At 35.6% G+C, this 25913-nt stretch overlaps 1 protein-coding gene across 1 annotated transcript in view; it reads right to left on the bottom strand.

Annotated features, from left to right (window-relative positions):
- The window catches only part of LOC138709526 (juvenile hormone esterase-like), a 63769-nt gene that overhangs the window by 25630 nt on the left and 12226 nt on the right, over positions 1–25913 (bottom strand). Inside the window, exons 2-6 of the mRNA XM_069840351.1 lie at positions 16544–16687; positions 10728–10887; positions 5415–5600; positions 2875–3071; positions 24–186 (exon numbers count right to left, since the gene is read on the bottom strand). Coding sequence (XP_069696452.1) covers positions 24–186; positions 2875–3071; positions 5415–5600; positions 10728–10887; positions 16544–16687 — 850 coding nt within the window. The remainder of the gene's footprint in view (positions 1–23; positions 187–2874; positions 3072–5414; positions 5601–10727; positions 10888–16543; positions 16688–25913) is intronic.

The raw sequence follows: 25913 nt of genomic DNA, 5'->3' as shown, positions 1-25913 counted from the left end.
CATCATCATATAAGATGTCTTACAATTGACAAAAAAGCTTGCTTCACTAGAAGTGACTCCGGCCATCCACGGTACCAGATCCTCGGTGCCTGACAGAAGGATCTTGAAAGGTTCCTCTGTGATGAAGGCCTCTTCGCTTTCAGGCTCAACCACAGGCTGGAAAGCGAGTAAGAACCGGTTTCCGTCCTAGAACAAAATCTTTCATGAAATGCAAAATCCAATTATGTGACAAAACTAATAAATTTCTTGCGCTATTTAGTCCAAAAGTCTTATTTTAGGTATTGTATTGTATTATTAACATTCCATGGTATTCATACATTGCTTCACAGCTAGAATATGTAACAAGTCAAAAAACTTAATACTATTATAAAGATTATAAAGTCTTAATTTATAGTCACAGTCTAGATGAAATATATACAGACGAGGTATACAATATAGTCTACTAGTACAACACAAAGTTTTAGTATCAATTTCATGAAGCGTTACTGAATGTCATGAATTCACCTACAGAATAGAAGGCGTGAGAAATTAGGTACTTCTTTAATTTGGCCCTAAATAATCTTATGTTTTGAGTTTCATTTTTTATATCGATAGGGAGGCTATTAAAAATGTTTACTGCCATATAACGCACTCCTTTTTGATAGCATGATAGACTTGCCGATGGAGTATGAAAGTCATTTTTTGACGTGTATTTATGCTATGAACTGTTGAATTAGTTACAAAGTTTTCACGATTACATACGAGGAAGATTATTAATGAAAAGATATACTGACAAACCATGGGCATTATTTGTATTTTTTTGAAAATAGTCCTACAAGATTCCCTAGATTTGGCACCTACTATTTTTCTAATTACTCTTTTTTGTAATAGAAATATATTGTTACTATCTGTGGAATTTCCCCAGAATATTATTCCTAAACTCATTACCGAGTGGAAATATGCAAAGTATATTGTTTTTAAGGTATTGATATTTACTATCTTTTGCATAGATCTAATAGCAAAACAAGCTGAATTTAGTTTGGGAGTAATTTCTTTAATATGATTTTTCCAATTTAACACATTATCGATTTTTAAGCCAAGAAATTTGGTTGTTGTTGTTTCTAATAGGGATCTATTGTTAACTATTGCGCTAGAAATTTGCGAGATTGAATTTGGACAGGATTTAAATTGAATTATGTTAGTTTTGTTACAATTTAATACCAATTTATTGACTGAGAACCAGTCGCATATTTTGAAGATAATTTCCTCTGTTGAAGATTGGAATGTGTTGGAGTTAAGCAAAGAAACATTATGTAAGTGAGCTGTATTCGTACATATGTTATAAAATTCTCATATAGCACTATCTCTCCATTATCTCTCTATGATTGTTTCCTCTTCTTTGTTGCACACGAGACAATTTGGATAGATACTTAATTGTGACCAGAATATTGTACGAAATGGAAATATAAAAATTAGAGATTTATCCTTCGAAGAGGTGGAAAAATTCAAGTATCTTGGAGCAACAGTAACAAATAATTCTGCTATCGTTCTTTAGCGATATAAATAATATTCAAGTTATCATTTATGTTATGTTATCATTCTTTAGCGATATAATATTCAAATTATCATTTATATTCTGTTATGTTCTTTAGCAATATAAATAATATAAATTTAGTGTTAGATTTGGAAAAATACAGTTGCAGTAATACTAGTATTAGTTTTTTCTTCTTATATTATTACATTATACTATTCTGTAACGCAATAAAATGAAAAGGAACGACGAGAATTTGAACCTGAGACGTTGACATCTGAATTCCGACGTTGTTCCAACTGAGTTACGGGGGCACAAATAAAGAAACATAATAATATGCGGAAAAATTGGCCCAATCCCCCTCCAAGACGTCCTGATGATTTGTGAAGCTCGTTCAGGACATATCCACTCGACTGCAAAATGCGATCGAGATTGGAGGAAGACGGACTAAATATTGAATCGTGGCTTTTGTTTTTTTTTTTTTTTTTTAACCTTTTAATTATTTGAATTTTCTACGGCAGACGCCATATGCTTGTTTTGTTTATGCCATGAAAGATATTTTTGTTGAGTATAATTTTTTTCCTTCTTTCCATTTGCAGCCATAATGTCATAATAAATAATGATAAAGTCATGAAATAATGCATTCATGAACCTGATGTTAATTAGGCCTACTAAAACAGCCATAAAAGAGACAGCAGCGATTCTCTCTATCTTAAAAACAAAAGTCCACACTTGTGGAGTAACGGATAGTGTGTCTGGCAGCGAAACCAGGTGGCCCGGGTTCGATTCCCGGTCGGGGCAAGTTACCTAGTTGAGGTTTTTTCCGGGGTTTTCCCTCAACCAAATATGAGCAAATGCTCGGCAACTTTCGGTGCTGGACCCCGGACTCATTTAACCGGCATTATCATCTTCATCTCATTCAGACGCTAAATAACCTAAGATGTTGATAAAGCGTCGTAAAAAAACTCACTTAAAATATAAAAAAAAACAAAAACAAAAAAAAAATCATAAAAAGTACTTGGTGGTATTGAACGCAAGCTCTCACGAATAACAGCCGACAATGCTACCATTACGCTATGAGAGTAACAAAGTAAAAATACTGTAATTATAAGTGTATATAGCAGGCATCGTGGTCCAACAACATGTAACATCGCTTGTCTCCGAATTGTAGCGGAGATACCCGAAGGAAACTTAGTATCTAGAGAGCGAACACATTTTCTTTTGACACCTATAACCTCTCGTCTTGACTGATGAATATTTTTAAATATTGTACCTTAGGATATTTTCAAAATAATCCTTATTTTCCAGACTGGGATATGAGAAGGAAGACATGGAAAAAGAATCATAAGCAAAAGTAAACTCACTTTTAATTTTTGTTCGGAACCGAACACCTCGTAGGCATCTTTCTCTCTGAGACAGGCGATAAGTTCCGAACTCGACTCAGTAGGGCAGTCGAACAGAGCTGCTACCTCTTCTGCTAGATGTCTGGGACGTCCGCCGGGAGTCAAAGCCCAGGAGCAGATGGCGTTGCCGCTCTGGGAGACTGCGCGGTGAAACAAACCTGCAGACAAGTTCCATCTTCAACTTAAGCCCCAATGAAAGAAATATTGCAACTTAAATATCTCACTACACATTTCAATAATAGGCCTAGGCCTACTCTTTTGCTTCCTCTTTTTCTGCAAAAATATTTTACGACCCCATATTTTAATTTCAATTTGTATCCTGGAACCTAACTTATGATTTCTCCAGTACATTTGAAGATGAACTTAACAAAATTATTTTTAAAATTAAACTATATGTTTACGGAGTATATTTTAAACTATGCCTTAAAAACTAAGATCACGGCATTTGCTGATAAAAAAAAACACACGAAAACTGTGTAATAAAAAAACTATTCGAAATAAACTAAGTGAGTTTTATTCATTATTTAAAATGTGAACGTTCTTACACACGTGACAAATATTTTTATATTAAAGTAATTATATACATGCAAATTTATCTGATACTGAAATGTACGCAAATAAAATACGAACGTACACACTTCTAAAATGTTATTATAAGTATCCAAAGACATTTTTTATCTACATTGATCACTACTGCAGCATTTTATGATTGCGAAAATTGGACCAATGAAAATAATTGAAGTGAAAATGTTTGGACTATAAGTGAACGAGAGTTTTATTTAAAAAAAAGGCTTCACTAATATTGTTCGGAATATAGCTAAATTATGAAAGTAAATTACTACGAAAGAAAGACATTTGACTAATGAAAATATCTAATGAATATAGCAATGACAACTCGTCAAAGTAGAGGCTGAAGGTCAGGTCAATTTTGGTAATTATTTTTACACAATAGATCTACATTAAAAATGTACATTTCAGCAATATTTGTTATAAAAGATTACGTATTACCCGAAGGTAATTTCGTCTTATAACCAACAAAAATTTCTTAATTTATTTAATTTCAAATAAAAGTAGAACCACAAGAAATGTGCCTAAGAACGGAAATTAGGCCTACAACGTTAATTCGCCCGCCTCCCAAGAAATAAGGATCGCGAATTACCCTCAAAGCGAATTAACCGCACGCGGAGTATCGGGAGTCGACTGTATAATGAAATGTGATCGGATTGAACAATGATAAAATCACAGGATCACTTCAAAATGTTATTTTTATTTTGTAATTAATAGACAGTGGATGCTAGATGGCTTCTCGTTGAATGTAGGTGCACATTTACTATATGAATAATTTCGAGGGAAAAATTGTTCAAATCAACTTTACAGGGAGTTATACCTGAAATCTTGATTTACATTTACTATATGTTACATTTTTTTCATTCAGACCATTGACTCAACAGGTTTTAAACGTAAACAGACGACGTCAACATGCTACTATATCTCCGTAGTCAGAAGGAAAAGAAAAATAACGTACTGTAGTAGATACCTTGCAAGTTCAGTCCTCGTCTTCATTGATGAAATTACCAGCGTTGCAGTAAACGACGATATATTCTCGTAAGTTGTCGAAGCTGAATCGTCTTCGCCTAACGCTTAAATAGTTTTTGTATCGAGAGAATTTCTGAAGAAAACCTCTAAAATGGGGATCATTCAATTTCTTTAGAGGAATATTTGTACTGAGCATCATGTTGCACGTGTCGTTAGACCCGCACAACTAAATGATGATGATGATGATGATGATGCTGATGATGATGATGTGATGATGATGGTTCCTCAGATTTCATTTCAACGCATTTCCTGTGCGATGTACTGTTGCAATGTTTCTCTATAGCCTGAGTTGTTCTGGTTTTTATTTCAATTTTACATACATTACACACGACATTGTCTTCGTTAATACATAAAATGTCACTCTCATACTTCTTAATTGCATTTCGTATCTCTAAGCGAATTTAACGTTTTGATTTCGACATAATGAATGGATCAGCACTACACTATTCAACTCGTACTAAATACTTGAGCAGGATAACACAACTGCACACATTGCGTTGCAATGTGGACCGGGGTTCCTTCGTTTTGTACGCTGCTATACTCGCCAGGCACACAAAAGACGAACGGCGCGGCACGTGCCATATACTCCGACACGAAACAACTTCACATTTCATTAAGTCATCCAGCATATACTGTCTGGTAATTAACCAATACTTAGCTTCATGTATATTGATTGAAATATTAAACTGCCGAACATTTTTAGCCATATCAGGATCAAAATTGAGCACATTTTGTAATTTTAATTTAGTCTTGATTTGGACTAGGCTAATAGCAAAGAACAATTAATTTACCGTCTTTGAAAATACAGTAGGGGACTCCTTACAAATTCAAGGACTATAACAAAATGACAACTAACGTGTTACAAATTAATACTTCTCGCTTAGCTGTCGCTAGGTTCCACTCACCTCTGCTGGCAGGAGATAGCACTTGGTAGTGGACACTGGCACCACCTGCGCTCTCTCCGAATATCGTTACACTGTCAGGGTTGCCGCCGAAAGCTGCGATGTTATCTCTCACCCACCGCAGTGCTGCCACCTGATCCTTGAGACCATTGTTACCAGGACATTCCTCGTCTTCAGTACTGAGGAAACCTACAGGACACGCTGACACTTAAGGTCTATCCAGACATGAGGTAAGGAATTGTAATTATTTTTCACATAGTGGACATATGGATCCATAATTTCTGTTTTATTTTTGTTACTAAACTACTTGTGGTTTACACGGTGTTAACAGGTCAGGGCCGTAACCAGCAGGCAGTACTAGGGGTTGCTCTGAATTATGTCTTGAGCTGAATTTTTTTTTGACACTGGACACATCATTAGTAGAGCAATAATTAAACACTAAATATCCTAAACGTCATCTGAAAGGATTAAAGTGAAACTTAATGAACCTAAAATAGCTTTAGTTCTCTTTTCCTCTCACTGTACTTTTTTTTACAAAGATTACAAAGATTTTATTGCAAGCAAAAATTACATAGAATAACAAATATTTTACAATATTATTGTAATACTCGTATGTGAATATTCTTCAAAATTCGAAATTGATTACCAATCTCAAAGTAAAATAGCCTACATATTACAATTTATTGTATAAATACAAGGTAACTGGGTCACACACGAAAAAGCAAGATGCTTGAGGTCGGGTGTGATCAAGAATGAAAACTGGATAGAAGAGAAAATAATAATAAATAAAATAATAGGCTAATAATAATAGTAATAATAATAATAATAATATCCTAATAATAATAATAATAAATAAAATAATAGGCTAATAATAGTAATAATAATAATAATAATAAATAAAATAATAGGGTAATAATAGTAATAATAATAATAATATCCTAATAATAATAATAATAATAATAATAATAATAATAATAATAAATAAAATAATAGGCTAATAATAGTAATAGTTATAATAATAATAATATCCTAATAATAATAATAATAATAATAATCACAACTGTGATTAAACTGTTAAATGTAATTACACACAAAGTTTAAAAAAATGAGAATAAAAACGAAAACAAACAAACAAAACCAACGGTAACATAGCCTACAGTATACATAAACGTACTAAGTTAAGAATACAACATTGTTAAGGTGACAGAAAAATAAATAAATAAAGAATAAGAATTTACATGATTATAATTTTAAAAACAGTTCAAGCACTTGTTTCTTGAATAATGTATCGTTTAATAGTTTTAGTTTAGGATTCCCCTTTATAAAATATAATCTTGGACTGTATTTAGAACTGTGCCTTAGACCTGCTTCAGTGTTACATTTTGGTTCAATGAGGGGGACCGAAATATTGTATCTTCTTGTGTTGTGGCCATGATCGGATGATATGAATTTAGCTTGATATTTATGGTAGTGATTCAAAATAGTATAAATGTGCTTAACATTTAAAACATTAAATTCTTTATATATGAGATGACTTGGGTGATCAAGTTCTCTCCTTAAACATATTTTAATAATTCTTTTATGCAGTAATATTAATGGGCGAATGGTACTCTGTGATAATCCACCCCATTCTACAGGGACATCATTTTATTTTTACTAACATTTTTAATATTAACCTGTCTATACTTTTAGAGAACCGGAAACACCGCTTGCTCCCCCCTCCAAGACTGGAGTTCGATGATACTGGCGTAAAACACAAATCACTCTACTAGGTATAGGAAGGAAGAAAAGTAGTTCATCCATTTACGTAAACTAGGAAATATCGCGATTTTGAGTTTGATAATTTTCATTAGGTTTTTCTTTAATCAAAGTACAGTACTGTATTAAGAATAAGTGTTTTTACTCACGAAGTGAGTTATCCATGCGAACGTATTCATTATGCAGTGTATATTATACTGTCTACAGCACATTAGCGTACAATATAGAGAAAGAAGTTAAATTGAAAAATAATCATAATATGAATATTTAAACACAATTTCGAAAATGGTGGCCGTTCATTTCGATACAGGCTTCAGTTCTTTTGTGCATATTGTGCAATATAGACTATTGCATATTGTGCAATATAGACTATTGCATCTAATTCCAATTGCCAGTTTCGTCCTTCGTACTAGTAACTCATGTTGAAATAATTCTGTACCTACTCCACGTACTGTAAATTCAATCTTCACTTCTGCCCGACCCGAAAATATAAAATTACTCAGACATGCTAGCTACTGTCCGTCCAAGTGGTTATGCCGCAGGATTGTAGAAAGGGAGGAAATCACGTGACAGTTAATTACTTAACGAGGCCCTTTTATTTAAGTTAAATTAAACAGCTGTATAATATTACGTAAACGTCCAATTCCTAAGAGAAATTAATGTTTTCAGAAAAGAGCTAAGACAGCCCAGCTTTTACAGAGGGGAAAGCAGAAGCAGGTGGGGGAAATCGGGATGCGACGTAGGCAAACGGACAGTACCTGTGCGAAAATATGATTCAATATTGAAAGCTCTTTCGTCACTGGAAAACGCGAACATATTTCTGGAACGTACTATACTCAGTAACTCAGTACTGCTTACTATCTGCGGTCTTAGTTCTGTGTGGAGTTGGAACTTCATTAGTAGAAGGGGTGGGAGTGAAGTACGTTCAAAAACTCAGGTACAATAAAAATTGAAGTAAAAATAAAATGATGTCCCTGTATAATTCCATACTGTATTACAGACTGAACTATGGCTAAAAATGTTGTTTTCACTAGTTTTACTGGCATAAAGCGACGCAGTTGGACAAATTTATATAGAGTTTTACGTAATTTAAGATATAGACTAAATAGTTAATATGAAAATTCCATTTTAAGTTTTAATCGATGAAGATACTTAAATATTTCACGTGGGTTGATGGGCGTAATTTAGGACAATTGCAATTATTATAGATATTTGTACAGTTATTGCTATGAATTTTTAAATTATAGTTTTTTCCACTGTAGGGAGATCTGTTGTATTTAAAGAAAAGGGAATGAAAGTACTCAAAGTAAGAATCTTCAGTTAACGATAATCTAGTACGATGTGGTGCTTTGCGCCTTAAGTTACATAGGGTAAGGTTGCCCATATCGCACCACTTTAGCATTTATAATTTTTATTGAACAATACAGTTTTTATTTTCTGCATTCCTTTACAGAGATACGTTCCCAGAACATTTACCTTTCATGTAAAAAAGAATCCTTGAATTTGATTTAATATTTTTAATTAAAATGACATTTTCGAAACACATGTCAGTGGTGCCATTTAGGCAACTAGTTTCCTAAATAGCACCTCTTTATCTGCAGGGAACTGGATGAAGGAAAGGTTTTAATATTGAACATATTGAACACTATTTAATATGAATAATGTAATAAATGCAAATTACAAGTTTATTGGAATTAATGAAAGAGAGTAACGCTTCTTCAAATGAAATTGAAAAATACAGCATAAAAATATCCTAACATTTAAATTTTCTGAATGCGTTTTTTATTTTTCCACATTTGCCTTGTGCTTCACCAGGCAGTTCAGACTGTAAACTGCGTCACCTTTTCTCCACGATTATCTCGAAGCACCTAAGAACTGCTTCATGATTTAGCTGTCTGAAATGGTTTGAAGATAGAAACATCTAAAGGCTGGGCCTCTGAGTATTATGACGAGGAAGCTGAAACAGGAGCATACCATTTTCCCGAGATAATCTAGCTTCTAAATTTTTGGAATGGGTCGTATAGGTGGACATACAGAAGCAGCACTTTTTTCTATGGCAGGTTTGAGTGGCAAATAAAATGTTTGAGCTATTCGACAAATAGTTCACTGTTGATGTAACCTGACTCAGAGCAAACAAATAACGATCCTGGAGGAGCACCAGCTGATAATGTAGGATGCACTGTTTGACGTTTAAAAATTATCACAGGTGGCACAAAATACCTGGTGCGCTTGTACAACACACACTTGTTGTATTAACGCCCTTTTCACCACTTGATATTGCACCCACCTGATGCATTCCTAGTTCAGTTAAAATTTTCGGGACCTTCTTTTGTACGGCTAGAATTGCTACAGTTGCTCATATCGCACCGGTGCGAATTAGGCACCTACAAATTGGTGCGAATTGAGAAACTACACCATAAGTTATTATTTCCTTCATTCTAGCCTATAATCACCACATGTTCGAAAATCCTACTAAGTTAAATGTTCTTTAATACGTCTTTAAACGAATAACATCTTAAGATTATGGATTCCTTCTTATACAAATCCGTTATTTAGTTACAAAATGTTAGCTAAATATACTCGTACATCCACCTGAGCGATTATATTAGATACACTATCACCACTTTGCTGACACAAAGAAGTGGCAGAAATCAAGTGACATGGTGGAAGTTCATATGGTAGGTTGTAACAATACCACTAGATGCCACACTACTATAGTGAATGAAATTTGTTTAAACAAAAGCCGCCCTAAATAAGGGTTCGATAGATCGGCCTACTAATCAATTCATAAAGAATAATAAGTAAACAAAACAATTTTGTGACATTTGGAAAGAAAAAGAAAAAACATTAAGATAAGAAAACGTAGGAAATCATTTACAATAAAAATTTTGTTGGGTACAAATGATTACTAATTATAGCTAAGGATGATTTTAACACGTGAGATCCTATGGCATCAATCGTTGCATCAGAAATTTTATATTGTCTAAGTTGATTTAAAGTTTCACGTGGGATCGTGCCACGGGCACCGAACATGAGCCCAAAAACTGTCCAATGTGTGATGTGGTATTGTGCTCCGAGATGCTGACAACAAGGCTCATATATGACTTGTTTTTCACGACACACCTCTTGTGGCTGTTGCTCATGCATCTCAAAACGGATTGTGGGATCAAGAATGACACCCTTATCCTTCTGCCGATCAATTATGATGATATCAGCCCGTCTAGTAGAGCCATCAGAAGAGACGCAACCAACCTCCTCATAAACCTCATAGGAAGCATTCTGACGGATTGAAGCTGCGATGAGAGAAGAACTGTATTATGTCTGTTGATTCGGAGCAATTCTCCATGATGGCAGAAACCCACTAGCAGTGGTGCGATTTAGGAAGCGGTGGGATTTATGCTAGGCCTACTCTAAGCTACATTGAGTTAGTTACATACATCATGTCATATCATATCTGATATCATATCATATACTGATGTTTAATACAGCATTAGTAACTACAGCATCATGTTATGTGTTTATTAGGTCTAGGTTTAATTGAAATAATGAAGTGCTTACCCAGTGATCCGAGACGGTAGTTTATAGTGACAAGCATGACGTCTTTGTCCAGTAGGTATTGAGGTCCGTAGAAATCCGTATTACCGGAGCCCGTGTACCATCCTCCTCCATGGATCCAGAACATGACGTCAAGAGGCTCAGACGCTTCACCCGTAGGGCTCTAACACGCCACAATAATTGAATCTCAATTATGTTTAAAGTATAAAGCAATTTTGGCTAAACGTTTTATTACTAAATAATAATAATAATAATAATAATAATAATAATAATAATAATAATAATAATAATAATAATGGTAGCAATAAAGTGGAAATACCAGCATTGAAATTGTTATACATACTAGGTTCAAAACGTTCCCGGAATTTGCTAGTATCATAGAAACAACGTACCTTAAACACTATTCTACAGCATTCCCTTCAAAATAGTTGCCTTCCGCAACAACACACTTTTGCCAACGCGTGTAGAGTTCCTGGAAGCAGGCCTGGAAGCCATTTTGTGAAACCCGTCTTAGTGCTCTCGTCGCGTTTGCGATAACCTCTTCAGCATTGAATCTCCGTCCTTTCAGATGACTTTTCAGACTGGGAAACAGAAAGTAATCAGGTGGTGAGAGATCAGGAGAGTATGGTGGGTGATCCAAAGCAGTTATGTTGTGCCTGGCAAGAAAATTCTTTACAATAATTGCGCGATGAGCAGGTGCATTGTCATGCATAAGGAACCAGTTGTTTTCTATCCACTTTTCTGGACGTTTCCTTCTCACTGCGTCCCGGAGGCGACGGAGGATTTCTACGTACAATTCTTTCGTTACAGTACGACCTTCTGGAATGAACTCATGATGGATGAGACCCTGAGAGTCGAACATAACTTTGCCTTTGGAAGTGTCCCTAGGAAATTTTTGCTTCCGAGGAGATGTTTTCGATTTCCACTCAGATGACTGTCGTTTAGGGACTGGGTAGCACCAAGTTTCATCACCAGCAATAATTTTGTTTAAGAAATCACAATCTTCATCAGCCATACTGATCATGTCCCCAGCAAGAGTCATTCTTGTTTCTTTCTGTTCTGCCGACATTTTCGGAACTAACTTCTGAGACACGTAATGCATGTTGAGATGCTTGTGAAGAACATTGTGTACACTTCCGACTGATATTCCGACCTCTGCTGTTATCTCTTTTATGATTTTACGTCGGTCGTCCCTCACAACATTACACACACGCTGAGCGATTGCTTCATTTGTTGCAGTTGTTGGTCGGCCGCTGCGTACGTCATCTTTGACGCTATCGCGGCCACCAGAAAAGCGTTTATGCCAGGCATACACTTGAGTTTTTTTCATTGCTGCTTCGCCATATGCTTCTTCCAACAATCTTAATGTCTCTGCAGGAGTTTTGTGTAACAAACCACAGAACTTGATGTTTGTACGTTGCTCTGTAGACATAATTACAAAATGCAACGAACAAACAAAACACTATGATAAACAATTGCCTACAACTCAAAACCAACAATCGCCATTATCAACAAACTTTAAGGAAATGACATCATGAATGTTACCAACAAAACAAATGTATAATATCCCTTGTTATATATTAATACAAAAAATGGTAGTAAAATTCCGGGAACTTTTTTAACCCAGTAGTACTACGAGGCTCATACTGAAAGTCATGAGCAACCCATTGTTATAAATCTTAATTTTTATTTTTTAGACAAACCAGGTACATCAACTTAATCTACAGGCTTTTCTGTCACTTTTCAACATAGTCTCCATTTCTTTGCACACATTTTTCCCGCCGTTCTGTAAGTTTGAAAATTCCCTTGCTGTAGAAGTCCGTTTCAACTTCCAGTAGACACTGACGCACTGCTTGCCGGATGTCCTCCAGCGTCTCGTAGCGTTGGCCTCGCCGGTATGGCATAGTTGCGCCCCGCGGTCAATTCGGAGGCCTAAGCATGGCATAGTTGCGCCCCGAAAAAGTCAGTAGCAGAATGGACATGGCATAGTTGCGCCCCGATGGGCATAGTACACACGGAAGTGATATCATAATATAAATAAATTAGGCCTACTTAAAAATATTATAGTGGTAGCTACACTGAAATCAGGTAGCATATGATCAATTTTGCTATTTAAAATAACTTTTTTTATCGATCACACACAATAAATGAACTGCATTTTTTGTTTGTACACCAATATCTTAACCCTGCGGTACAGGGTTTCGCAAATCGAAACTTAGAACCATTATGAATTATTAACTCTCTACCCTTTTCACTAAATTTAACATTCATTTTAAATTTACCTCACTATACGCCACAGACGGTGTGAAAATCACTAATAAAAATGTCAAGATTTCTAAGGTTCCATATTCCAACGACTCACTCATTTGAATATGTCAGCTAATAAAGTACTGCCAACTTCATGGTGTTCATTTTAACGGTATCGATAATGAATATTAAATCGAATAAGAAATCGATAAGATTGGTTGATTACGAGTCTCGAGTTCCCGTAATGTCTTTTTCTCTACCTATTTCATCGGGGCGCAACTATGCCATGCCCCTTTTCTCTACCTGATGGGAACGGGGCGCAATTATGCCCACAAAACAGGGACCCTTTTTATCTGCTGCATCTTACCTGACCGTGGGGCACAACCATGCCCTGCCCGGCCTCGCAGCTGCTCTTTTATAGAACAGAAAAGATGGTAGTCGGAGGGTTCCAAGTCGGGACTGTAGGGAGATCGCGGAAGAGTTTACACCCAAATCATCTGATTTTCTCTATGGTGACACGATCAGTGTGAGGCAATGCGTTATCGTGTTGCAGGGTGACCTTCTTTCAAGGGCGTTTCTCGCGCAATGCAAGACGGAGCTTCAAAACTGTTAAATATAGCGGACAGCATTTATGGCCTGTCCAGGTTCAAGAAATTCAACCAAAATGCATCCCAGAACTCATCAACTCTTTCCTTGTTGCGTTCCGTGGAGGCAGTTCGAGGGCGACCGCTACGAGGCTCATCTTGGATGCTCGTGTTCCCATCTTCGGAATGTTTCACCATCTCCTAACACTGCTGGCGCCCATGCACACATCTCCGTATGCACGCTGAAGTCTGAGGTGAATTTCAGCAGCAGATTTTTCTTCTTTAACAAGGAATTTAATGACAGCACGCTGTCGAAACGAACCATCGTTGTCGACCATTTTGCAAACATTGCCTGTGGTCACATGATAGAAATTAATGACGTCAAAATATGTCAATACACGGTGTAAAGTCTGTAGATTATGATCATATAATCGTTTTTGTTACATTGTTGGAATTTAAATTATAGCAATGTGTAGCTCAATGACTTTCAGTACTACCCTCTGTAGATATTCTTTTTATAAATGTATTTATTTATACTGTATCTTCACTTGACATAAATAGGAACATTAAATCCAGACGTTTGAGATGAGCAGGGCATGTAGCACGTATGGGCGAATCCAGAAATGCATATAGAGTGTTAGTTGGGAGGCCGGAGGGAAAAAGACCTTCATGGAGGCCGAGACGTAGATGGGAACATAATATTAAAATGGATTTGAGGGAGGTGGGATATGATGATAGAGAATGGATTAATCTTGCTCAGGATAGGGACCTATGGCGGGCTTATGTAAGGGCGGCAATGAACCTCCGGGTTCCTTAAAAGCCAGTAAGTATTTATTTATTTATTTAAATTTAAATATACAGAATACAGAATATAATTACAATAGAAATAAAAATATCGTTATAAAAAAGAAGATACAGTAATAAAATCAATTATGCAGTAAATAGCTTGTAAACGTGAATGTATTATTTTTACATCATATTTAATACAATAACAAATATATCTCTTGTTCCTATACAGTGCAGAAAATCTGATATTTTTTTAATATATTATTTTACGACGCTTTATCAACATCTTAGGTTATTTAGCGTCTGAATGAGATGAAAGTGATAATGCCGGTGAAATGAGTCCGGGGTCCAGGACCGAAAGTTACATAGCATTTGCACATATTGTGTTGAGGGAAAACCCCGGAAGAAACCTCAACCAGATAACTTGCCCCAACCGGGAATCGAACCCGGGCCACCTGGTTTCGCTGCCAGACGCGCTAGCCGTTACTCCACACGTGTAGACAATCTGGTATTCCAATTTTGTATTATACACATAATAATAATAATAATAATAATAATAATAATAATAATAATAATAATGATAAATACTGCCGCAAAACAAAAACATTTATCACGCTTCACTAAAAGTTTGCATGACTTAACATATAGAATGTCTCATTAAGTCTGGAACCGTAGGCCAAATCCTTGAAATATTGTGTATTCTCTTTCTGAAGAATGAGTGATATCGTTAAGTAAAGCGGAAAGTATAAGTGATGTCTGTTGGCAACCGCAGTCACAGGGAAATGGCCTTCGAGTTCTATCGGTTGCCAGTTCTTGGAAGACACGTTCAACAAATTTTTTGAGCTTGTCATTTCGCCTGTCATTCCAGACTTATGGGGCATTCTGTACAGAGTCCCCAAACAGATAGGCAGAGCGAAAAAGTTAAAGAAGATATTTATAATAATAATAATAATAATAATAATAATAATATTTATTGCAATAATATCAGAAAAATAATGTTTCAGCAATACATCCAAATGAAATTAACAATTGAGGGCTTCGGTAATAAAACACGGTAAGTGACGTTTTAGTGTTTTGAAGTTATTAGGAAGATAAACATTTATACATGCAACAATGAACCTTGTCTGCCGTATCTTTCTCAAAAGTACAACGTCCCTCTTAAACAACGTTCTGTCATTGGTTTGCTGTTTGGCAGTAGAGGTTCGATTACAAAATTCACGTGGAATTATCTTAAGGAACTTCACATTCCTTTTGATTATGTAATGTCTGTCCTTATAAATATTATCAAGGATTCTCTTCAAATATTACATCATCATCTCTATTTCAATTAATCCACTCATATTATTTGCCTTCAACAATTAACTTTCTTTTTTCTTTAATGTATCACATCACATTATATTGTACATGTTTCTTGTATTCAGGAGACCCTTGTGGTGTCATTCAAATTTTTTGAGCTGATGTCTATAATTTAGAAATATATATAAGCTTACTAGGAAAGTAAAATCTGTATACTTCTGCCATCTGTTGAGACACTGGAAAACTAACTACTGCGTTAGACACAAAATGTGAGAAATCTTATTATATGCTGCATATCTCATTTTTGACCAAAATGTCAGTTACCATATTTTACGCCCGAGCCCCTCAATTATGTATAAGCTTCCAGCTAATAGAAATAGAAAATACTGTACCGAGAAAATAAAAAGTTGTTAAAGTTATTCCTATAATTCCGTCGGTTCTTAATGATATGTCGGAATAACATTGAAAAAATGTTATACAATTGCCTTCTGGTAAAATAAGAAGGTTGCATAGTTACATTCTACTTATCTATAGGAGTACTGGTATGTGACAGGAGTTTATTTTCATTATGTTTATGTATGCTACAGAAAATAATTTGTAACTTTTAAAAAGCGAAGAATTTAAATTCTTCGAAATAAATAAAATATGAAGAAAACTGTTACAAGGTATAAAAATAAAATGCAACACAACTCAACGTAACGTCGTATAAGGATATAGTATGCATAATACCAAGTAACATAATATATATTGCAAAATAATGTAAATTTACAAAAGAAAACAATAAATTGTGAAATTTTTATCATTCTTGTGACTCACACTTTAACTCTGGTTCTAAAAAACTAAGAACCAGTTTATAATCATAAATACATGTAGGTGTATTTTCATTTTCGATAGAGAATGACTTACCTGTGGTGTATAGACGTTGAGATAAAGACAGTCTTCATCCCCTCTGACTGTTAGATCTAAGGGGGACAACCCTCTCTGAACGCAAACGGCTCCTTCTTTGGTAGCGTCCAGCACGCCCTCCCATGGCTCAGGTGGTTGTGGTGCCTGTTAACACAAGTGCCACTTCCTGGCTATAGTTTACATTACTATGGAATAAGCAGAAAAATTCAGGCAAGATATATGATGTAGAAACAACTAGGCCTAAGGTCCATATAAAGGGTGTTTCCGAGGTGGTGTTACAAACTTTCAGGGATGATGGCGAAGGGCATATGTATCAATCTGAGATAAGGAATCATGATCCGGAAATGACTGAGTCGAAAGTTATAAGCGAAAATAGTTGTGTGGAAATGGAATTGTAATTTGGCACCACGTGCCCTCCTTCCCTTAACCTTTGGAACAGTCGTGGAAAGATGGTATGGGCCGGATGTCTCCTACGTGGGTACTAGGCCCGATACAATCTGTGAGTTTGTCTACTGTTCCCATTGGCTCATCCGTATTCGAAAATCAGGTCTGCTTATTCCGCTCTCGTGTACTCCTCCATTTCACTAGGACTGATCGACTGGACACTGCAACTTGTACACATACACTGCTGTCTACAGACGTGCATATCAGGACCGACAATGTCCGTTACATATTACGCTATCTGCATTACTTTATTGTAGTTTCCTGTCCCCATCCCTCAGACATTGCACTGAATGGAATACTGTAAGTAGACAACGTAAACAGCGTCAGATGAATACAGTATGTTTAAGATGTACAGATAAATACACATACATAAGGTGTACAGAGGAATAAAATTATTTCATTTCCACACAACTATTTTTGCTTGTAACTTTCGACTCGGTCATTTCCGGACCAAGGTCCCTGAGCTCAAATTTATACATGTGCCTTTCGTCATCATACAGTATGTTTAAGATGTACAGATAAATACACATACATAAGGTGTACAGAGGAATAAAATTATTTCATTTCCACACAACTATTTTTGCTTGTAACTTTCGACTCGGTCATTTCCGGACCAAGGTTCCTGATCTCAAATTTATACATGTGCCTTTCGTCATCATACAGTATGTTTAAGATGTACAGATAAATACACATACATAAGGTGTACAGAGGAATAAAATTATTTCATTTCCACACAACTATTTTTGCTTGTAACTTTCGACTCGGTCATTTCCGGACCAAGGTTCCTGATCTCAAATTTATACATGTGCCTTTCGTCATCATCCCTGAAAATTTATAATACCACCTCGGAAACACCCTGTATATTCAGATAAGGCACGTGGACACAAAACTACAGGCAGGTAACTGCAAGTATTTCACAAAGAAAGCTGCCTTGGTAGTTCATCTGAATTCGAGATCAATCTTGACGATTGTGCAATTATTTGTGGTTGGCAAAACCAAGATTTTAAGGGTTTCTCCCGTGGATCTCCCATTTTACCTTTCTCATTCCGATAACACTCTCCACAATTCCCTTTCATTATCTCCCCTCTCGAAATATAGAGCGTGTCCTATATTTGCGTGACACCGAATCATCAGTCCGCCATCGAGGATATTCCTCTCGGTTTGTGCAAAGATTGGTAAATAGAACTGGTGGTTAATTCTAGGCGACTCATAGAGCTGTATAAGAGACACCGAAGGCCTTAAGTTCTTCCTTCTACCTGACGGGGATACAACAGTTACACCTCTCATATTAATCTCTGAAGTACGCAGACCACCACCAGAAATATGGTATGCAGATTTGAAGGCTGGAGAGGAAAGCGTAGTGTTGCGGATGATGGTGCAGGCTTAGCAGGGGAACACAATCGATACGCTACTCATTCGATCATGGGTAAATAAAAAGCTTATTTGGGCTAAGTGCTAAAACAGTGATGTCAAAGCAAGCGCATTTTTCTGACCTTGACGTCGTGCGCGGACATTAAGCGCTAGATATGCTAGGAGGAATAAGCAGCGTGTTGGATTAAGAAAACAGTGGTGCACTAACTTCAAACGGAACGTGAAATTTTATGTCGTTATTTTTATATGGCTTCTTTCTGCTTGTTATTTTCTATATTGTCTGTAAAACAAAAATACTAACACCTATTTCTTAGCCTAATATTGCAGTTGTGTTTTAAACGTTAATAACATAATAAAGAGTAAAAAAGGAATATTCACACAAATTCCATAATAACTACAACTATACTGTACTAAGTGAATTAAACACATCATTCATAAAGAAAGTGTTATCCCAAAGAAAGACACTGAATATGACATAAGTTGAAATTGATATTGATGGTATCTTTAGCCTTATAAAAGTAATCAAAACAATATTATAGTACAAAGCAAAGTTGTCTAGGTAACTAATATTACATAATAAAACTCTTATCGCATTATGCTTTTAGGTGATATTGGTGCGCAACTTTCTGTTATCAGAATATTAAATTATCTCGAAATCTGCTGAAGCTATAGAGCTGACGTTTTACCAACACATAGGCACATATCTTTTGTTTGTGATATAACAGTATTTGCTTTGTTAATTCAATTCCTTACAAACATTTTCCATGCGAATATTTTCAAAAATTTTAATACACTATCTTCAGTACTACGTATTTACGATATATTAGATTTACGAAAACATTGTTTTAGTACCTGTAAGGCTACTAAACAAACATATCTGAAAATTTCATTTTTCTGTAAAAAAGTTGAGAAAATATTCCTTTTGAATAAAAAAGCAAACTTGTGAAAAATGAACATTAAAATTAAAACTTACAATCTTATAATGCACTTACACTTCTCAGACAAATCTAAAAATAATAATAAGTTCTCTTCCCTTTATCTATTCAATTAGTGCTGATCATCCCTGTATATAGCTCGACCAAGCGGCATATACTACCTCCTTCCTTTCCGCTGTAAATCGTTCAGGCTCTCCTGGGCTCTAAAGCGCGCGCTTGCTCCTATGGGCATCAATTGACATCTCTGTGCTAAAAGATGCTTGATGTCCCGACCGATTAGCATCTCTACAGGCTTATCTTTATTGCGTAAGGACAGAGGTGCATTTCTTATATAAGCACTAATTTTATATTTTTAGTTTTTAAATGGTGGCTAAGCTCGTTCTTGTTTTTACGTAGCCTATGTGCGACGACGTAAAACACGCGGAAAATATACCAATTAATCGCCGCTGTAAACAAAGTTTGTGAGTGAGATTGCGAATAAAACAGCTTATCTCTTACATTGGTTGAACAGTAGAAGGATGGATTGCTTTCTGTCAAGAGATGACAGAGCGACTGTATTTCTTTAAGGACTGTACAGTGAGGTCACAAAGTGGGCGTACCCCCCATGTATTACGACACTACGATGGGTATGGTTGACTGATTGATATGGACACGTACCTGATAGTTTAACGATCCGAAACATCGGCAAGAAAACCTTCATTTTCATAGCACAGCTGAATTCTGCGCCATGTCCTTGCAGATGTTTTGTGGAGACTATTACACTTTTACTACGTCACACTACTTTCGACCAATAAAACGGCACGAAAGGACGTCTTTCAACCAATCATGGCTGCTTATCGCACAATTTTATCGCGTCCCTAGTATTTGTTTAATTTTATCGCGTCCCTAGCATTTTTTAATTTTTATCACTACCCTAGCATTTGTTTCTTTGTTTGCCAACATTTCAAACTGCATTGGTCTGGCCGTCAAAAAACAGAAAATTACAAACCACTCCAGTCGATGCACATCACTTTCAAATATGACTCGGATTTTGGCATTCAAGAACAAGAATTAATAAAGATCACTGGTCATATATGAAGAGCACCATTCGGAAATCCTGAATGAGTTGAGGGATACACCATGTACATCAACGAGTTCACTTCTTTTACGCACACGTCCAATATAACATCAACTGAACCACCAACCACCAAAACATTCGAATTTGAAAATTGTACTTTCGATAATTGTTTCTTTTAAAATTATTAATGCTTATTTTTTATTTCATCATCGTTAATTAAAACGTTTCTTGTTTATTTAATCATCCCTAATTAAAACTTTTCGAACACTTGTTTATATTATTTAGGTTATGTTTGTTATAGCTTCTGCTATATGATATTATGGATAGTCACGTATCAGAGATTGTTTAATACTAAGATTTATTGAAAATCATCTGTCAAGTGACGTTGATTACTGGGATCCGGATGATTGAAATGGTATGCAAATGTTTTAATAAAAATGAAACTGAATCAACAAAGCCTTCTTGACTAGTAACAGTCCACAGAGTTCAATGATGATTCCATAGTTGGCACAACTGATACCGGTAACAAGAAAACATCATCATAAAACACTACTGCCATCTAGCGCAATGTTGAGATGGTACAATAATACATTTTAAGACAGTTTTATTTTCGTAAGCCAATTAATATTTTATTGTACACTTTGTTACTTCTAATCTTTATATAGCCTACTTTCTTCTAATCGTGTAATACTCAATTAAATCCCACTCGTGTTTTGATTTTCTCTAGATAAATCAAACCCTCTAGTGAGAATACTGTTGATAATCAAGGGTCATTCGTTGACGGCATCTTCCACCGTTGCTCGTAATTGTGCTGCTCCATCTATTGTTGATCTAGTGGTAGATACAGAATTCACAATACGGGAATGGTCTGGGGCATTATCCATAATGATGACAGACGGTTCTTCCAGTCGTTTTATCAAACATTCCTCAAACCATTCTTCAAATATTTTAGAATTCATAGTCCCACGATAATCAGCCGGGTCATCACACATACTTTGGTGGGTAACGAATAATGCTCCTGGAATGAAACCATTTCTTCCCCCCGCATGTAAAATTGCCATTCGTTGTCCTTTACCTGAAGAAATATTGTCATCACAATAACTTGACCAATCTGACCAACGACACTTCACTCCGTCATGAGTATCATACCATGTTTCGTTTAAGTATACTTCTGCATAACCCAGTTGTTGATAATACTCTATATTCCGTAAATACGAGGAACGCCACATCCGTATTCGTAACGATTCCATTGCTGCTGGTTGAGATCCATGAATTTATATTTAAACCCCATTGAATGTAATAGTTCCATTAAAGTATTTGTGCGAGATCGTGCGTATTTGCTTGTTTTCCGCACAGAACCAATACGCGGTAAGTGTGAAATACCACATTCAGTATTCCCAACGTAACACACATAACAATTTCCCTCTTCTTACCGCTTAAGCGCGACATTCATTTTACCGCTTTAGGCTTTTAACATATTATTTTTAGAGACGTTTAACATAGTAATAATTATAAATTGGAAACTTACCACTGCAATTTCACCTAAATTGCAATGTTAATTATTGTTTTCAAATATTTGCAAAAATTAAGTAAAGTCTACTACTCCACGAAACTTATTGCATTCCTGATACAAGTAACATTAAGGAAGCCGTGAAAAAATCAACGAGATTCCAGATGCCGATGTTATTACTGCAGTATGTTATATAAATAATAGGCTATTGTTAAAATATTAAAATGAAAAATAAATCATTACATAACCTTACCTTATAGACTGGAGGAAAAAAAAGACAGACGTATATCACGGCCTGCTGGAGTATAGTAAACAGAAAACATTTTACAGCAACAATGTTGAAGAAAGATATTTTGGTGTTCCGAAGTTGGCGTCATTAAACAGAAACCAACATGGAGATTTCATTGCAACTAATTAGAAATTCGTCTTTCAGGTATGTAATAAACGATCTTCGCACAAAATAATGTACGATACACGAGCGGTATGTTTGTTTTCATGTTCTCGGAAATTAAAAAAGCTCAACTACGTTTCGCTTTTTCAATCTTTTCCTCGAACATGAAAACGTCAACATACCGCTCTTGTAACGTATATTACTATTCTTTGATACGGACACTTATATTGGGTAGCTTGTGTTTCATTACGCATTGCACTGAGAAGTTTGACGTTGGGGCTATTTTATTTTTTATTTATATTATATGGAACACAAAAGCCACAGTATACATTTACGATCCTCTGCCTCGTTCTGAGCTAACTGTATTATACTTCCCGGCTCCTCTGAAACCGAATACTATATGAACTTGTTCTCGGAGCACCGACTTAGATCTGTCAACAGCGCTGGCGTACTAACAACCAGCCGCCTGCTTCAAGACTGAAACACCTGACACCTCCCGCTCAAGGCAGGTGCAAGTGGCTCTCATTTGAGCGGACGTACTATAATTGTGCCGTTGTGTTATGGCGGTGATTTCGCACTTTGTACTTGTTGAACCTCCAGACAGTATTATCAGGTATTGTGAGGTCGGGAAAAGGAGTTTGATCATCTGCAGATCCTCTTCCAATCCACCGGTTGGGAAAGATCCAATCAGAGTCCAGTTACAGAGGTGTGAAAATTATTACAATAATCTTAATTTTAAAGGTTTTTTAATAGTTCCTTCACAAATATTAATTTAATTGATGGATATTGGTATATGTTACTATACTGATGTAGGATATATTTACTACTAACAATGCCGGAAAGCAATGTTGTATATTGCTATTTTTTTATTTTACAATTGTTATAGGAATTCAGAAATTATTATATTATGTTGGCGGAATTGGAAACATAAAAAATTATATGCACAAAACAGATGTATACGTTCATTTGAACCTTCACAACAATGTAAACGCAAAGAACAATTTGTTTAAAGCTTTTCTTAATTAATTTTTGATGTTTCCAATTCCGCCAACATAATATAATAATTTCTGAATTCCATAACAATTGTAAAATAAGAAAAATACCAATGTACAACAATGCTTTCCGGCATTGTTAGTAGTAAATATATCCTAAATCAATATAGTAATATTATATACCAATATTCATTAATTCAATGAATATTTGTGAAAGAACTATTAAAAAACCTTTGAAATTAAGATGATTCTAATAATTTCCACACCTCTGTACATAGGCCTAGTATAGATTATATTCCAATTTCAACTAAATAATGTGAATGAGCATTACTGTAATGAACGATTACTAAGAAAAGGAGAACTCTTCTAGTAAAAGAGTTCCTAGGCTTTCGTTGCTAAAAAGTGTTGAGCCACCAATGTCAGTTTTTAATCCCTTAGTGGCTGTGATCTGGAAGGAGGTCTGCAGAGAAGACTGCATGACGAAGAAGTAACCTTGGAAAAGAAGTGCAGTATGAGTCCATATAGTCTTATCTGACCAAGAAGATTTCAATAGTACCCCCTAAAATTTCTTTCCAACTACAGTAAAATCCCGATTATTCGTCACCCTATTAACCGATTGGTGGATTATCCGTCTGTCTTTCTCGCTCGCAGAAAAAAACAATATGAAGTACCGGTACTGTACATTATATTAGTACAAATTTTTTCTACAGAGTGTTTTTTTATAAACTTTTACCCTTACGCATTATGGCCTACTCTTCGAGTGGTCGTACTGTTTATCTTCTAGGCAAAATGTCTTCTACAAGTGTCAAAAGAAAACATGTTGTACTACAAAAAAAAAGTGCAAGTAATTGAGTGGTTTGGGATAAGAGAAAATGTGGTTCATCTCACATCACAATACGAGATATTAATTACAACTGTAAGCGATTTAGGCTAATGAAAATTAAAATATAAACTGTATAAAATTTGTAAATCTACAAACTGAGACCTCTACTATTCCTATCTTTCCACAGACAGTCGTCATAAGTTTTCTTGCCCATTAAAAACCCGTCGTTGAAAACCAGACATAAGTATAATAAATAATGTTTTAATAACTGACTTATCGTAAAATCAAACATGAATTGTAAAAAAAAAAAAACAGACTTAAATTAGCGAACTTCTGATCCACTATCTAGCGTATTAAAAGAAAAGACCATGGAGGAAATTACGAAAATATTATGTACTTAGTTTATGAAAACTTTTTATGGTACGGATTATCTGAATTTTCGATTAACCGTTCACTCCACCCCCTTCATTGCCACGGATAATAGAGGTTCTACTGTACAGCACTGTCTGGAGGGTACGCCCACTTTGTGACCTCACTATACAGTCGTTTCTCATCGCTTCTGCAAGTGGTGGAAGATACTTGACAGCAGTGTTTTCTTGACCGTATATAATAAAGTTGACATAATCGAGTAATATACCTCGAAATTCATCATGACGTGACCGTTTCGCGTTCCTTCTATCACCGGCAGCGACAAGTCTACGTAGAGTTGTCAAAATTTCCAAGGCAGTTCTTACTTTTCGAGCTATCTCGTGAAGATAACGAACGTTACTCATGCCTTCCACTATTTGGAACATAGGTGACAAAATGACAAATGGCATCCCATATGAAGGTCTGCTTTTTGAAGGAATCGGCCCACTTACGGTCGGAGTCGGAGTTGAGGCGGAGTGAAGGCTATATGGCCGAATGTTGGCCGTAGACGTGTCCGGTTACGAGTGTTTCATTTTTCGTAGCGGAGTTAGCCCCAGATTTTGAGGATTTGCAGTGGTATTTACTGGTTTAGGCGACAATATATTGCGCTTCCATTTCTCCCCCTGCTTACCTCTGACTATAGTCCGAGTCAGCTTACTTAATACCCTAAGGGTGAAACCTAACGATTTTTCCCCTATTACTACATATGCTAGTAGATTGTGGTGATTTTCTAGCTCTCAGGTTGAATTTTCTTTTACCAACTTCGTTTCGAATTTCGGGTACTGACAAAATACAACTGGCAATTATTTTGTGTTATATTGGCAGCAATAACTTCGCTTTGCAGTAAAGTAAACTGATGGAAATGCAAGTACCTAGGCTTGTGAATTAATAATTAATTAGTAATACCGGTGTTAATATTAATATCAATACACAATTCAGTTGTGTTGCGTTATCATTCCAATTCAACTCTTTATTCAGGTAAGTGTAATTAAATAAGAAACAGCTTATGGACCTACTTCGTATGAAACATGCATGTAAATATATTTGACATTTTAATGAAATTCTTTCGTGTTTAGGTTTTTATTAAAATGTCCAAGAGAGGAAATAGCATGGCAGCGACTTCTACAAGAAAGAAAATGCTTGTAAATATTTTAAGTAAGCTATACATTTTAAAGTGGTGTTCTGTATTCGAAATTCGTACTAATCATTTCACGCGATCAAACTACATTTTTAGGTTAGATCTCGTGAATCGTACGTTGTTTAGTTAAAGCAATGAATTTCATGTTGCCAGACAAAATAAATTTTAATATTAGATCATACTAATCCTAATTACCAATATAATATGCGAGAAGTCCAGGAGGAAAATATACTGTTTCATAATTTTATTGAACCATTTAGAAAACACCTCGCAACATAAAGATGAGATGTGGTAAATAAGT

This window comes from Periplaneta americana, chromosome 11 (assembly GCF_040183065.1).
Source record: "Periplaneta americana isolate PAMFEO1 chromosome 11, P.americana_PAMFEO1_priV1, whole genome shotgun sequence".
Taxonomy (NCBI): Eukaryota; Metazoa; Arthropoda; class Insecta; order Blattodea; family Blattidae; genus Periplaneta; species Periplaneta americana.
This window is presented reverse-complemented; position numbering and strand designations above follow the sequence as displayed.